We start from the raw sequence: 16,938 nt of genomic DNA, 5'->3' as shown, positions 1-16,938 counted from the left end.
TGACAACCTTGCGTTCAAATTTAAAATAAATCTTGATTAACTTTCACTGCTTTAAAGACAAGATGCTATCTTTCAAAGCATCCATGCTCAACGTTTAATATATTGCAATTTGGTCCATGGTTATTAAGGCTATTCTCAGTTATAAAATTCACAATGGCATTCTCTCTGGATTCAGTCAGATAGTGTTCCTTATAAAGCTGATAGACAAATGATTCACTTCTTCATTGCAAAGAAATAAACTAAGCCATTGCTAATGAATTAAATGCTAATTTGCAAATAAGGTTAAGAGTTAGCAAAGTCAGAAAATCAAGCAAATCAAGCAAAGCATCATGCAAGGTTAGCAACATAAACTTCAAAAATAAAATAACATATTGCAGTGCTGACGATTTCCAAATATGGATGTGATATTTTCTTTGGTGAAATGTACATTATACATGGTCATTCTTTTCTAATGGGTGCTAAAATTTAATAACTGTTCATATGATGCCCATTTGCTAAAATTAGACAAGTACAGCTTTTTGCAAAGATCCTTCCACAGTTTTTATCCCACCTCGTATGCTCGCGCGAATTCACGTCACACGATTGATCTGCGAATGAGGTGCTGATGTGATGGTGACATGATTCAACTAGCCAATCAGAGCCCGACTTCATGTTTACGCCATAAACTGTGCCAAAATAAAACTGCAAATGAATTTTGCAAAAACATTCTTAAATTTGGTCAATTTAGTGTTTCTAGAAAAAAATAAAGCAAACATGTACAATTTTATTATAGGGCTTTAGGTTTTGAGCATCAAATCCATGTACATTTTGCTGTGGAAAAAAATCTCATCCATATTTTTAAATTTGTCTAGACTGTATTGCATATTATTGTAATTGATGAATTTATCCATTCATCTTTCCTATGATCATACTGGCCAACAATAACTAAAATGGAATTCATAAAAGTGTTAATAAAAATAGAATTTGGAAACTAAAAATACAAGACTTCGGATATTGAATAAAAAATAAATAGCTTTTGATACTTTACTAAACTTTTCACACTTTATTTCAGAAATAATCATACATGCACATAACAAATAGTGGCATAAAATTGGTTCTCCTAAGGAAGAAAAGAAAATCCAAATATATCTACAAAGAGATCTAAACTGAGTGGTAAACACAATAAATCATTTCAAATACCAGGACAAAAAGTGTTTTGGTGGGTTTATGCCAACAAATTATGGTTGATTTATTTTCATTGACCTGATCAAATGTTATTCAATTTAATATCAACGAATCGGCATTACATTATTATAATTTTGGCCAGAAGGTAAACTTTTGTCAAAAAGTACCATTTCAAAGATACTTATTGGTGACTGTTTTTGGCTTCAGTATATTGCACTTTACTGATAACGAACCCCTTATCATTTCTCCTCAAAAGTACTGCAGTATGCCTACCTGTTAAACTTGAACCTGAAAGTTAACTACCTGCAATGTAATTGTAATATCAGCAAGTTATTACAAATTTGCAAAGCAAAAATGCATGAATTTGATGAATCAATGATTGTGACATAAATGATATAGAATTGGAGTGATTTGCATGCATTTGTGATGAGATAAAGGACAGCCCTATGAGTACAGAGAAATGCTATTGATATAATAACAAAGGAATGTTTTGATAAAATAACAAAATGTTTATTAACTCAGAGAGACTATCCAGGTATTCCAGGGGCAGGGTTTTTGAAAGGGAGGCCAGGGCCACTCCTGACAAACTTTCTGACTCGCTTCACTTGCCCAATTTATACAGCGATTGGGGGGGGGGTGACCTGGGGAAACAAGCCCCCTCCCGCACCGGCTTGAAATACCAGTACAAAATTGACCAAATTGGGGATTTATCTTCCTTTTGGTATGTTTTTACACCAAAAGTAACCACATATTGGCCAATTTTTGCATTAAAATTGCAAATTATTATGCACTTTGCACAAACTAATTTTGCCCAGAAGGCCACCGAATGAAATGGGATAGAAAACAATCTTTGAGGTCAGTACTAGAAATCATATACAAGCCTAAATGTTGACTTTTGATTTAGGCTTATTCATGCAGAACTCTGTACTCCATGGCAGGTGACTGCAATGTCATAAGGAGATGATATGATAGCAGGGATAAATGATAATGAAAAGAAATAATAATGTAAACAAAAATGATGCAAAGCATGTGGAATTATATAGTACTTTGAATCTGTAGCAATAGAACTTATACCATAAAAAGATGTTAATAAGCATAATAGCATATGTGTCTATTAACAAGTTGCTCGGATAAGAACAAATTTTTACAGTAGCTTGTTAAACTTTTCCAATTTTATTTAACTTACAAATATCTGTAACATAGATATTCACAAATTAAATTTTAAAAAAATAAAAAGGTTTAACAAATTACCCTAAAAATGTGTTCTTGTCCAAGCAACTTGTTAATAGGCACATATGATATGCTTATAACAGATTTTTACGATACTTTATTATAAATTTTGGTCACTTGGCAACTCAAACTATAGAAGTAAAATATATTTCAAAATAAATTCAGATGAAATTAAATTGGCACCAATCGTTGATTTTAAAATAAAAACCAACCTGTCACAACAAATTTCAAATAATCAATTGATGATAAAATTACTGTTGTGTTATCAGCTTGCAAATATTTGTCCATGGACAAAACCTGAATCATTTGAACTTGGCAATCTTGAATTCAATTGGAAAATATTACTTCAGACAAATCTTGAAGGAATTATTTTGTTTTCTAATGAACTTCTCTCTTCCTGACTGAATGTAATGATCAAAATTGGCACATTACATACAACTTCTTTTTCTATTTCATCAAAACATACTTATTTTCATTACTAATCCTTTATAATCAAATTTGCATATTCTTGAGATTTTAGGCTATTTCAGGTAACTATAATTAAACAAAAGCAGATTCCATTTGTTGAAAATGAAAGTTTTACTGATAAATACAGTTTCACGTATTTTGGCTGACACATTTGCTCAGAGCAACCAACTTTGAACTGAATGTTATAATACTTTGTAATTTACAGTATGTAGCATACATTGACCGGACTAATAAGAATTTGATATTCTGACTATTCTTTGCTCAAATTTGGTAGTGATGTCAATGCTTTTTCGCGGTTGCGCTGCATGTGTGCCGACAAACCAGCCTTGTATGTGTGCATGTATGTATGCATGTATGGTGTTGATGTAGGAGAGGAAGGAATCTGCGCAACTTGATTAACTTTATGAGCATGATTCAATGTTACAACCAGCCAAATACGCACCTACGTCACTACCAACCTTAAGGCGAACCAATGTATAATGACTGAAGTCTAACACCTTAACCATGTTACTTTTCTTCTTTCTTGTAAATTTAAGTATTATGTTACGCATAACTAAATCACTCTGACAAAAAGTGCACCGATTTTTCAAAATTCAGTCAACCTGTATTTCAGCAAATGAACTCTGCTAATTTGCATATGACCCCTATATTTTCCATCCATTTCTCTCCATTGATCTTGCCCTAGGTTGTCCATAATAACACAAATCATCCAATAGCCCTCTGCATGGAACATAGGGGCACTGGCGTACCTTCTACTGCAAGTACTTGTACACCTTCACGCAATGGTTACCGGAGTCGGCCACGGCCACATGACCGTCGCTAGTCACCCCAACGTCCTGTGGTCCGTAGAGCGGGTCACCCATGGTGTTGATGTAGGAGAGGAAGGAACCTGCGTGATCAAAGATCTGTGGGATGAAAGGAAGGAGGAAAGGGTGGGAAAGCGGAATGGAAACAAATAAAGTGATTAATAGTTTATCTGAAAGTTGAACTAAACAAGGCTTTACAACTATTTCTAGATTCTATAAGCATTGGGCTATTACAGTTGAAATCCACACTACCCCTGTGGAAGATTTTGGAAATACCTTCCACAGGGGGAGTAAGTTTTTCAAATATTTTTTTGTCAGAGTTAATCATTTTGAATCTCATACTCCCCCTGTATTATGGCTTTACATGTATCTTCCACAACGGGAGCGAGTATTTCAAATGGAAGTTACCCAATTGTATATTCTATTTGAAATTCATACTCCCTCTGTGGAAGACTTTGGGTAGATCTTTTACAGGGTAGTGTGGATTTTAAATGGAATAGCCCATTGTTAAGTTGCAATAAGCTAAATTATAAGCAGTCTACAACAGAATCATTATTACTTAAATGTGTGTCAACTAAAACAGTGTCACAGAATTTATAAGTAAGTGTTAAGGAGACTAAAAATTACTTAAAGTGTGATATTATTAGTACCACTTGCAACAACATGTAGTTGGTTTAAAAACTTTAAAGCAGCAAAAATTATATAATATAAGTTAAACTGGTTTAGGAGACTGTCATAATCAATGCAAATTATCAATGCCCCATTTTCAAAACTCGGACATATCAGTGTCATGTCCACCTTCAATCAGAAATGCTTCCTCAGGGCAAAGACTACTCTGTTTCTTTTGACATGAGAACTTTGTATCAAAGCCAAAGCATTATTGATTTAAAATTATTGTACGATATATTAACAGGGTGTTCACTGTATTTAAAAGGTGCAATACATGATCATTCTCGAATTTCAAAATACCCCCTATACTTTTTGGGTCATTTTATGCAATTCACCCCCATGCATATTTATCATGTAAACCAAGAAAGTTGATGAAAATCTACCCTTTTTTAAGCATTCCAAGGATAATTTTTATCAAATCTTCTATTTTCATCATTTCAAGGAAGAATTTTACAAAATATTTCACAAAATTCATTAAGAATGTTCCCAATCATAATGAAAAAATACACCCAATTTTTATATTTTGCGGATCTTGTTCACCAAGACACCCGTAATTCTGAACATCACAGTGGATGGCCTCATATAAAAGCTAACACCTTTTCCGTCAATTTCAGATGTTCATGTGCATACATAGTCAATGTGGGTGAACACCCCCGGGGAATATTGCGGCATAACTTCAAGTGTAAGCAGGTAATGTAGTGGTGCATGCAGGCTAGTGACGGATATCTCTCAAAGACATTCATAGAACTCGGATGAATGGAGGAAAAGCCAAAATGCAAGGTATCTTGTGGTAATTTAAATGTAATTTACAAAAATTAATGACATGCAATAACCTGTGACTTGCTTTTATCAAATTATTCTTTCTAAAGTAATTATAAAGCAATCTAACAGTAAACTAACTGAGTATAACTAGTACTACACTCCATAATGAAATAAGAACAGGGTGTGGGAAAGCAACATTACACATACTAAGCAATGTTGTATCTTAATCAAGCATTTACAATTACTGCATGATGCATTGCCAAATACATGTACAACACATTTAAGTGATAGTAAATTTTCAATGATTGCAAATAAAATTTATCATAAATGCAATGAAAATAAAGTACATTTACAACTGAATGTGGGTGATTAAAATATAATTGTGCCCAAGTATGACACAATTAAAGTTATACAACAAATTTACTGCATGGTTGTAGATAAGAATGCTTAAGAAACTAAAAATATATGTGATAGAGTGTGGATGCAGTGAGGACAGTTAACATGTGCATCTAGGAATGGTGGTAGAGCTTCTTTTTTTTTTTTTTTTGAGGATTGGCAAAGCCAAAATAAATCAACCATAAGAGTTTCATTATACAAAATGGTATGCAAGCCTGTGACACACACACTTCTTATTTCAAATCCAACTAGAACGGTAGAACTTATAAATGACAAGAGGACCTTCATTTACTTAATTTGGTACAATTTCTTGTTATTTCAAAAAATAAAGTGTAATGCAGTATCCTTTATACCCAAATAATGTGTCCAATGTAGTAAAATGTATGCCTATTCTTTCAAAGTTTACTGCAGAGGACACAATATTTGGGTCAAGGAAATGGCAACACTCGTTATTTGCTATTCTATTTTATTACCCCAAAATAGTGTGATTTGATGCTAAATATCAATTACTGTCCACATTTTTTAAGTTGTTTACCGTGAGGTGTAGGGTACATGCATATCCACAGCATGAGTAAAAGCACATATTGCAGAAAATATGAATGCATAAAGTTCCATGTAAAATGTGCCACGCTTTATTGTCATTCAGACGCTTAAGGATTGGACCATTAATTTACCCACTGGTAATAGAATTCATATATAATTAATAAAAAATAAACTTAAAAACTGACAAAGAAATGAACAAACAAACAAACAACTGGATTTGTTTTGAAGCTATGGCAACCTAATAATAAGGAGTGTTTTAAAACAACAACATTGCAGTGCAAGCTCAAATTTATACTTTGGGATCCCAAGAAAGCATCAACCATGCGGTGGAATAAAGTGCATGACAAGACAAGGCATTTTATTCTACCATACACTTGATGCATGCTAAGGCCCTAAAGTATACTTTATCTTCAGTGTCTTATTCCACTTGCCTGTATGGATGCAAACAAATATTTGAGAAAAGTAAAAAGCTGTTAATTCAAACTAAATATTGTTAAAAACACAGCATTTTCAACCATTGTGGTCTTAAACTTTGTGGGCAGTGGCATATCAAGGTATTCAAGTGGAGGATGCCAGTGTTTCCATCCCCTTGATTGATTAAAAATGTTTTGCTCACCAACTCCTTTGCGCACACCACTAAACTATGGAACTTGAATGGGTCAGAAATTTTATTTGTTGGTTGTAAGTGTCAATACAGAATACAATTTACAAATTAAGGAAAAGAACTGTTTTAAGACATTTGGTTAAAAACTGATATTTTCAAAATGACCACACTGATTTAAAAAATGAAATAAGCTGTGCTGTAAAATGATATGGTATCCAGATGTTTGAATTATGACGTTACTAAGTTAGCTGTATAATTTGATAAAAATTTGCTCAACATTTGTCCTGATCCCATATCCTGATCATATTTGCTCAAAGAATATTGTGTGCAAATATCAATTTACTTCATAGTTCATACTTCTGGAGTGAGTATAATACATCAAGTTTTTCAATTCAAACATTTTTACTTTTTGGGAGTGCTGCAGTGCATTTATTTTTAGCATGTTTAAAATCAAAATTAGGAGTCAGCAATTAAATATCAAAACGTTTCATTTTGCTAGTAAAATACATACATAAAGCTTAAACTTTTTCTTCATTTCTTACGGACATTTAAATAAAACATAACAAACACTCACTTTTCTTAGCATAACAAATGAGGATAAAACAACTGAATTTACCTGTATTCTGCTATTGCCCCAGTCAGACACGATGATATTGCCAATGACATCACATGCTACCCCTGTAGGAGCATTGAACTGTCCATTGCCTTCCCCACGAGAACCAAACATGCTCAATAACTGCCCATCTTGATCAAACACCTTCACACAATGATTGTGAAAGTCCGTCACCACGATCTGGTTGTGAGTAGTCACAGCCAGGAAATGGGGACCGCAGAGTTGTTCATCGTCTGCTCCTCGCGATCCAAACTTGTTGAGTAACTTTCCCGTTGCGGTGAACACGTAGATCATGCTAGCTTTGTTGTCTGCTACGATGATGTTGTTGTTTTGGTCCACGGCAACACCTTTTGGTCCGATAAGCTTCCCCGTTCCAATCTTGTTGATATATTTACCTTCTGGAGAGAAGATGTTGATCCATTTATTATCATAATCAGCTACGACAAAATTCCCGTTGTTTGCTACAGCAACACCAGTCGGTCTTTGCAGCTGTCCATTCGAACGTCCTCTAACGCCAAACTTCAACTTACAAGTTCCCTGGTTTGTGAAGACTTGTATGCACTGATTGTTGCTGTCTGCAACAACAATACGTCCATTTGCGGTGCACGCCACCCCCTGTGGGTTTGTGAATTCCCCCTTGTTTCGTCCTCTATTCCCAATTATATACACCAAGTCATCTTCAATGGGATTGGTTTTACGATACGATCTGAGTGATCCAGCTGCACTATGAGGCCTTCTTGTGGCTCGTTGTTTGACATTACTTCGTGGTATTTTACTGCCGGGTGATTTCGCCATAACACCTGGTTCTTTTACGGCTTTGATTCTGAAAGGACTCCCTTTTATATGCATATCAAATAGTTTCAATATAAGATAGTGAATTCCTTCATGTGTTGCCTTATATACTACATCATATGTTCCATTTCGATTGTCTAGTACTTGTACTTTGGCATTAGTACCATCAGGTTTCTGTATATCTGCAACTAAAATTGCCCTCCCTTTGTTGACCAGCTCCCCCTGATAGTTCTTAGTGGTTACCGTAATGACAGTTTGTTCCCCTAATATCGCCCTCTTGAGGCCCTCACCAGTAGCAACCGTTTCATGAGCAATAGCACTGTTGCTATGGACATTGCCTAAATTTGTTATACTCTTCTCTATATTTTCCAGCTCGCATGAAAATTGGATAAAGTCATTTTCTTCCGGATGAAGTTGTACACTCATCTGTGCTAGTTCCTGTAATCGCATCGTCATTTGTTTCTTCACTAGTAATACCTGGGTTTCATTCCCACTACTAAGGGCCTGTTCTGTAAACTCACAATTACTCAGTATACTTGATAATTCCTGTTCTAACGTCGCTTTTTGTTTCTGTAACACATCCTGTTTGGCATCATGCACAGTTTCCACATTCTTAATCAAACTATCCTTCCTTCCTTTCACAAATTGGTCTAATGTTTCAAACTTTTCCTTGATTTCAGTTTCAGCTTCTGTTCGTTTCTCTGATAGTTGTTCCGACACCGTAGCAACCTGATTAATAGCATCTTTAAGTGATGGAATTTGAGCTTTAGCTTCCTCAAGTATCCTCCTCAACTGAGCTTTGTGTTCTTCGATGACATCTTCCAGAAGAACCGTGCGGTGGTCGTTGTGTTCCGTTATGGTACATTCTTGGCATACGACCGTTTCACAACTATCGCAGTAGAATTCTAATGATTGTCCATGGGTAGAACACTGCAAAGCTTGTGATGAACCGCCTTCTGCTTCGTTGTTATTTTCAGGTCTTTCTAAGACTTCCATTAGATTTGTGATGAAGAAGTTATTTTGTAATCCTGCCACGCCCTCTATTGGTAAGATCGACTGCTGTCTGCAGATGGGGCATGAGAGAGACAATGACTCAGGCGGGACGTAGTTCTGTAGGCACTTTTGGCAAAACGTGTGCAGGCAAGGAAGAACTTTGGGCACTTTGTAGCGATCTAAACAAATGCCGCATACGAGAAACTGCTTGTCAATTTGCTTGACGACGGGACTCTGTGTTGTCGCCATGGTGATGTAGTTGCTATGGCGGCAGCACTCAAGCCTGATGAATCACAAGACCTGTAGGGAGAAATAAGACGCCAAAGATGTTACTTAGAGGAGTGTCAAGAATATCAACTAGGAGACATTTGGTGAAAACAAATCACATAACGACTTTGACATGAACAGATTACATTTCTCTAGGCACACAGAATTACATCATTAAGTTCAACAAGCACTCGATGTGCTCTTCATGCAGAGTTAAGTTCATGGCATCTGGTTTAATCGTGATTGAAATCTGCATTATTTTGAACATTGTCACGTCTTGTTCTAGTTAATAATGACAAGTTTATGGTAAGTAAAATCATGACCATTCTATATTTCCATAAAGGAAAAGCATCCTACATTACATTTGCATTAACCAGCAAGGCTAAAAATACTAATTTCTCACAGCGCTGTTGAATATTATTATTCTCCAACTACAAATTTTTATCTGAAAATGAAATATGTACAAGTGGCATTATTATGTGAAAAAAGAACAACTTGTAAAACACTACATTCAAAATGCTCTCTTCATAATCAGATGAAGATTTGATGTTTAAATGTTAAGAATAGATCCCCACAAAGAGGGCAGGGCTTAAATAATGAGGGTAGGGATGTGTAAAGTGATTTCTTCCTCAGGAGCAAAGTGTTTCTTTGTCATTTTTCTTCCATATGGCATAATTTATTTCCTCAATTTTGATAGCCATTTCCTAGGAGTGGTGCTCCCCACTGCCCTCCTTTCTGCATGACTGAATGAACAAAATTATGGGGTAAAAATAAACATAAATTTGCATGAATTAACATAATTTTGCATAAATTAGCATCATTTTGCATAAATTGCAAACTGAACTTTGATGACACAAGACTGTAATTTATATACCGGTAATACTTGACTATTTAATTTTAGACTTCAAAATAACATAGTGTCTTTGGTCAGGTATATCTTCCAATATGACAGGTCATAAATTCATCCTTTCAAAATAATATTACAGCACTATCCCTTTGGCGATGCTATTTTAATAAACACTAACCTGATTATAAGGGTATGGAATGCTGCTGCAACTATCTTTGTGGTATTAATTTACTAATATGCATTTTGATCATCACACTTAACTCATTTACAACCTCACTAATATGAATATTAGCTTTTTCTTCAAGATAAAATACAAAGATAACACAGTTATTGTTGTGTTTTTTTTAGATAGAAAGTTTGATTTTTTTTCGATAGGCCTAATTTTGTGCCAGGGGATGGTAAAATTGGTGGGGAGAAATCAATTTTGACAAGTTGAAAGGGGAACAAGTAATTTGGGGGGGGGTCTTAAGAGGGTCAAGAGGCTTTTACCAAACAGTTTTACTCTTAGGGCATCTTTAAAATAGAAAATGGATTAGAAAATGGCATGAAAACCTTCATACTGTGCAACATTATCTGCTCACTATGCTCTCCAGCTATCTAAAGTATATCCAGTATAAAGTGGAGCATAGCCCCATTCATAACCTTTGTTATCTCCTAGTAGAAATACACTGTCCAAAGTCAAGTTCAATCTATCTCCGAATGATCTATAACAGTAACAACCATGGACATCAATTTGGGGGGGGGGGCGGGGCAGGGGACCTGGCCCCCCAACTTTCGGAAAAATGACCCATTTTTGGTTCTTATCAGCCACTTTTTAACAATTTTGGCCCCACATTTCAAGCCGCTAATGGTAACAACTAATACTCTGTCATAAGTTGGTAACAAATCTTTTGCCCCATTTGTGTAACCATGCATTTTAGTGAGGTCATATCTCAACTTATAGGGGAAAGAGCATTTAAGGTTTGGAATATCAGAGCACTGACATTTGGCATGGACAAAAGAAGGGGGGGGGGAGGATTTGCAACCTCCCGTGGGACACATAATTATTGTACAGCCCCAAAAGAATTTTACACACAAAATACAGATTTTCAAAACCCGATTTGCATTTTGTGGATTTTCAAAACCCGTTTCGCATTGTGTGCTGGCATTTACTTCTTTTATCATGTTTATGAGACATTCCATATAAAAAAGGTTAAAAGCAGACATAAATATGTGTGGGCTGAAATTCTACACTGAATGCTGCCTGAGAATATAGGCTACAATGTTAAGCAGGATAGAAACTCAAGAAATTCAGTCATGTTGGTAACAGTATCTTGATCCACGTTCAATGCATGCATGTGTGCTTTTATTTACTGTGGAATAATACATTCTCAAAACCCTGCTCAAAAATTCACATGGACAGAAAAAGGGTCTCAAGAACCTTTTTTCCTTTTGTCATTTTTAGTAAAAAAATGCACTTGAAGGATTTCTAGTGCATTTAAAAGTAACCTACATTAAATAGAACAGATTTCTTTTATTGTGTTTGTGTCTTGGCTGCTTCACAGAAAATATTTTCTTTTTTCTCACATCTTACAAGAAAGGCCTTACTGCATACAGTTTTGTGGTAAATACATTATTTTGTATATACACCTGTGTTTCCGAGGCAAACCTGGTTTCCTTTCTTTTTAATACTGATATTAAGTGCACGTATTGACCGTGATTAGACTTGAAATGAGTCTATTGAGTTGTTTTGCAATGTATTTTCATGACATGTTTTGCGATGTATGTTTTGCACTAAAACTTCGTAAAATCATCAAAATAGGGTTTTAACCAAGGTGTGTCAGAACTGTGCCTGAGCTAGCAGTGCATGTGTTCAAATATAGAGAAAATAAATCCCACACTCATAGGGAAAGGTACGGGATCAATATGTGAGATCCCAAGGCTCATTAAAAATGGGGTTTATTTCCCATGTGCATGATTTTCACTGGGACGGGGGAAATAGGGACAACTATCATTTTGACCTCTTATTTGTAATAACTCAAAAACTGCAAAACATGTGGAAATATAATGTGACAAGTGGCTTCCTCGACTTGTTTCTTGTATTTTGTAAGCAAAATAGCCAAAACTGGAAAGATATGACCTGAAGGCTCCCACTCGCCTTATACGTATTCAATACTGCTAAGCATTAAACATTTCAATCTGTTTCTATGAACTGTATCCTGCACTTTCCAGGTATGAGAGTGGCTTTGTTTGAAAAGTTGAAGTAGAACAAAAAAGCTGAAAAAACAGTGTGAAATTGGCAAAAAAGATCAAAAATTGGGCTGAAAATAAATAAAAATGTGTAAATTTGATAGTCAAAAAAGCTGAATTTAGCTGATCAGCTGAAAAATTTCTTCCCTGACTTTCAAATATCCTTTTGTTCAAAATATCACAAATTATATGAAATTTCTGCAACTTGGTAATAAAATGGTGCTCAGTGTATGTATTCCATGTTGCATGCATAATTCTTAACCTCTGCTCTCAATACGAACTACAATCCTGCACTTTCAAAGAGTCTCATTTTGTTCAAAATATCATAAATTAGGCAAAATGTCAAGAATTTGGAATAACGTTATTCTAAAATGGCATGTCTATGTGTTGCAACGTTGCATGGATAATTCTTCATTGACACATTTTACGCATATAATGGTTTAGTTAAAGCCAGGCATGCAAGTACTTCGATCCATTAGCGTTAATCCCCCTGGGGTAGAACTTCGCCAGGGTAATGGAAATTAAAAAGACAAGAAATCCTTCTACTGCAGCTTATCACAGTGAAAGTCAAAGTTTGAGTTTTACTAATCAATGCTGGTGTATGGTATGAATATTGAACAGTCATCTTCAGCTGCTTAAAATCCCTGGGGTCGCAGATTGCAGATTGATCATTCCATTTGAGGTATAGTTTTATGTGCAAATCATTGCAAATAATGCAAAATTGAGACTGATTTAGCATGTTTAGTATTACTTACAGGGAAAGAAAAAGTGTTGATTCATGGGCCCATAAATAACATTAACTGTAGCGCATGAACTGATCATGCAAAAAGAAGATGACATTTTTCCTTATTATGAATAAATGAATTGAAAACATACAAATTTTATACCTTTCTAACATGTCTAATGCATCAAATGATATATTGTGGCTCATTTTATTTCAAGTTTAAAAATCATGATAATGTTTTAGTAAATGTGAATATTTTGGATATAACCTAAATAAACAATTCCCATGGTATTCGCCATAGAAGTAGTGATGTAACAGAATTAATAACCATAGCAATGGGTCATCACTATTTGTTAACATATTGCCCTGCACTAGTCATTACGCTGTCAAGAAACAGGGATAATGACCGTGATCGTAATTCTATAGAAATTTCACAATATGCTGAGTCTGGGCAATATATTCAAAAATAGTGTAAACCCATTAAACCTTCATCATTACTTTTATGGCGAATATGGGATGAACATTTTTAATTAAACCTTTCCAAGCTCACCACCATGTCTGGGTGGAAGTGTTGTGCAATAATAGTCAGTTATTGCAGGCCATGAATACATAGTGTATTTATGTAACAACCCAGCAAACACAAAAACGTTTTAAAAACGCTTTTAAATAAGTTATATTTTGGCTTTTGGTTTAGGTAAAAACGTTTTAATAACATTAAAATGTCGGGTTATATAAAGGTCATGATAACGATTTAAAACGTTTTGTATGAAAACACACTACAACAATATTTTTAAATGTTTTCAAAAAATGTTATTGTAAACTATTTTTGCAAACATTTTTGCCAAATATTGTGTCAATACTTAAATAACATTATGTTAAAATATTTGAACCCAGCAAACACAAAAATGTTCTTAAAATGTATTTTTCAAAACCTTTTAATAACATTTAAATGTCGGGTTATATAAAGGTCATGAAAACGTTTTTAAAACGTTATTGAAAATATTTTGGGCAAACATTTTTCGCCAAATATTTTTTCAACCCCAAAATAACATTTTGTTTAGAATGTTTTGTATCAAGTTTTCAAGAATGTTTTTGGAATGTTATTAAAACGTTTTTATACCCTTCATATAACCCAACATTTAAACGTTTTCTGTATAACATTTTTGTTTGCTGAGCAGTAGATTATCAAAAAATGTTTTTTAAGGTTACAAAAACGTTTTATACTCTTAATATACCTTTTATATAACCCGACATTTAAACGTTTTCTGACAACCATTTATAATCTTTTGCGAATGATGTCGAAAACATTTTGTGTTTGCTGGGAAAGTGAGTACTGCGTTATTTTGGTTCACTTGATGTGACAGTTTATCATGAGCACTTTTGTTTCTCCAGAGGCATCAAAACAAAAACATTAAGAACAGATATGGCAAGATATATGACTACAAGAACAAGAAGAAAATATGAAAGCAACATGGCAACAAAATTAACAAACTGACCATAAAAATATTACCACCAACAATAAGTGTAGGACATTTTATTTATAAGCCGGCCTGTAGACAGGGGATGCGACAGCAACCCTCAACCCACAAAGATCCACTTTTTACCTTTTTTTTTTCAATAAAAAGGTCCAAAAAGTGGGAGAAAAATTGACTAAAGGTCCACTTTTTGGTGATAAAATGTTCAAAAAATCTTTAAAATGGCAATTTTCAGGGGGGGGGGATATATCCATTAAAAAAAATCTACAAAAATGCACTTTTCATTTGAAAAAGGTTCACTTTTTGTAAGTCTTCCACCTTCCCGAAAAACAAATCCTGTGTACAGGCCAGATTGGGCACTCATAAATGCCAGTATAATTTTCTAATTTAGTCCTCACACTTTTCCATGTGTGTGGTTTCATGCCTGGGTATTATGACAGGTAAACCAAGTTGTCCTATATGGATATGTAGGGCGTTTTCAGTAATGGAGTTACACACCTCTGTAATAATAATAATCCACATTTATTCAGCTGCACTGGTAATGAACGAATATAATAATAGCCTTATTTATTCACGGTAAGAACAAGTTCAACATAAATACATTGCTCTTTCACATGTCTGTGAGAATGAAATATTATTTAAAGGTTAAGATGACATAGACCTATTCAAAATGTGACTGGGTGACTTGTGACGTAAGAAATGGTGAGCTGTGAGAAATTTATGAAAACTATCAGCATCATATTTTTCAACATTTTTAATTTCTTTCAATATCTTCTCTCTTTCACTGCACTTCCTCCTATAATCTTTGCTTGCTGTGTCTTAGCTTGTGTAATTCTTACACAGAGGTAAAATAGCCTCATTTTTGGATGCCACTGTTCATTAACAATCATATCTCACCTTTTGACCTCAAAATATGGAGGATGATGTTTTGTACCCAACATGTTTAAAGGTCACTCTATGAATGGATAAACATACTGGGATTACAGAACTGTGGCATGAGAGATGAGAATGTTTGAGATCCTAGTGATATACAACCCAATAGATTATTATCATCTGTTAAGATTATGCTTAAAAGTGAATATCAAATTTATGCTAGAATATAAATGGTATAAAATTGCATCCTTTTATTCTGATTTCCTATGCGGTAAATCTTTGAATGAATCTTATTGCCATGGCAACACATCAAAAGCCCTAGCCTAATGTTTCCTTAATTCCAACCCACATCTATGTTTGTTCATGAATACAAATACAGCTGAGTAAACTTGTCATGATCAAATCAGAGTCTCAAATTTAGTCAAATTGTAAGAGTGCCAAATCAAGACAGGTGTTTCTGTATTGTGTGACCTGTTCCCACTAACCAAGAAAATGTCAAAATGTTATCTTTTGATAAATAACAAAATCAACCTTAAAATAACATCAACTTGGATTTGTTGGTATACCATGTATATTTTTTGCAAGATTTGTCAAGGGTCCTTTAGATATCACATGTAGTGTCAATATTATTCTGAGATATACTGTAATGAAACTCCAAATATATAGTGCTACATGGGGATTAAAGGAGCCTTTCATGATCCACAGCTTCATTCCCCACTTTTCTAAAATAAAAATATCATCAAATTTGTAACGAAGAGGCATATGGGCTGCCGGTGACTTGCTAAAAAAATTCTGAAAATAATATGGGCAATTGCGAGCGACAGGGAGCGTAGGGACTAGAGCCTAGCAGCTCACGGCCGGGGTGTCCCTTTATACCAAATTGTAATTTTTGTTCTCCATTTTTTAAATCAACCACAAATGATTGTAGCATTTGGCTCTAGGTCCAGGGACTCTTCAAATCACACACAAAAAAAAAACCTGTTCGGTAAGCTGGCATCTCTGAATATTGTTAAATTTGGTATGTATCTTTAAAAGGCCTTTACCTCAAAAGTAAGTCTGCTGACTAAATTTTCCCTGTATACTATTATCATGATTATGGAAACAGGTCACATATTAAAACCAATAACCATGCACCAAGTCTTCACCGTGTTCACTGCTGAAACAACAAGTACAAACAAGTACGTAACAAGGAATATCACTCAATACAAATAACCTTCAATGATGCATTGAAAAAAATGATTCAGCTTTTAAATCCAATTTGTTACCCTTCTTGAAATAATGACATTCAAGTGTGTGTAAAAACCAGTCACGTATGATTCTTACTGCACTTGCAATAAAATGAAATCAAAAAAATTGTTATAACTAAAGTAAAATTATGAAATAAAATTAATGCTACTTGTGTCGATCAGGATGCTTTCATGTTGGCTTATGTCATAATTCTGACTGAATTTGCACAAGGTTAAAATAAGTGATGCCAAGCATG

At 34.5% G+C, this 16,938-nt stretch overlaps 1 protein-coding gene across 9 annotated transcripts in view; it reads right to left on the bottom strand.

Annotated features, from left to right (window-relative positions):
* LOC140160914 (tripartite motif-containing protein 2-like) overlaps window positions 1-16,938 on the bottom strand; it is a 66,632-nt gene that overhangs the window by 8,416 nt on the left and 41,278 nt on the right. For 6 of the 9 annotated variants that reach the window (XM_072184249.1, XM_072184250.1, XM_072184252.1 and 3 more), the window contains 3 exons: window positions 7,259-9,340; window positions 3,612-3,767; window positions 1,438-1,467 (listed from right to left, as the gene is read on the bottom strand). In XM_072184249.1, coding sequence (XP_072040350.1) covers window positions 3,615-3,767; window positions 7,259-9,289 — 2,184 coding nt within the window. In that variant the 5' untranslated portion in view covers window positions 9,290-9,340 and the 3' untranslated portion in view covers window positions 1,438-1,467; window positions 3,612-3,614. Of the gene's footprint in view, window positions 1-1,437; window positions 1,468-2,538; window positions 3,768-7,258; window positions 9,341-16,938 lie in introns of those variants that run through there. The other 3 variants (XM_072184256.1, XM_072184257.1, XM_072184254.1) reach the window with 2 other exon arrangements.

Source organism: Amphiura filiformis, chromosome 9 (genome assembly GCF_039555335.1).
Source record: "Amphiura filiformis chromosome 9, Afil_fr2py, whole genome shotgun sequence".
NCBI lineage: Eukaryota > Metazoa > Echinodermata > Ophiuroidea > Amphilepidida > Amphiuridae > Amphiura > Amphiura filiformis.
This window is presented reverse-complemented; position numbering and strand designations above follow the sequence as displayed.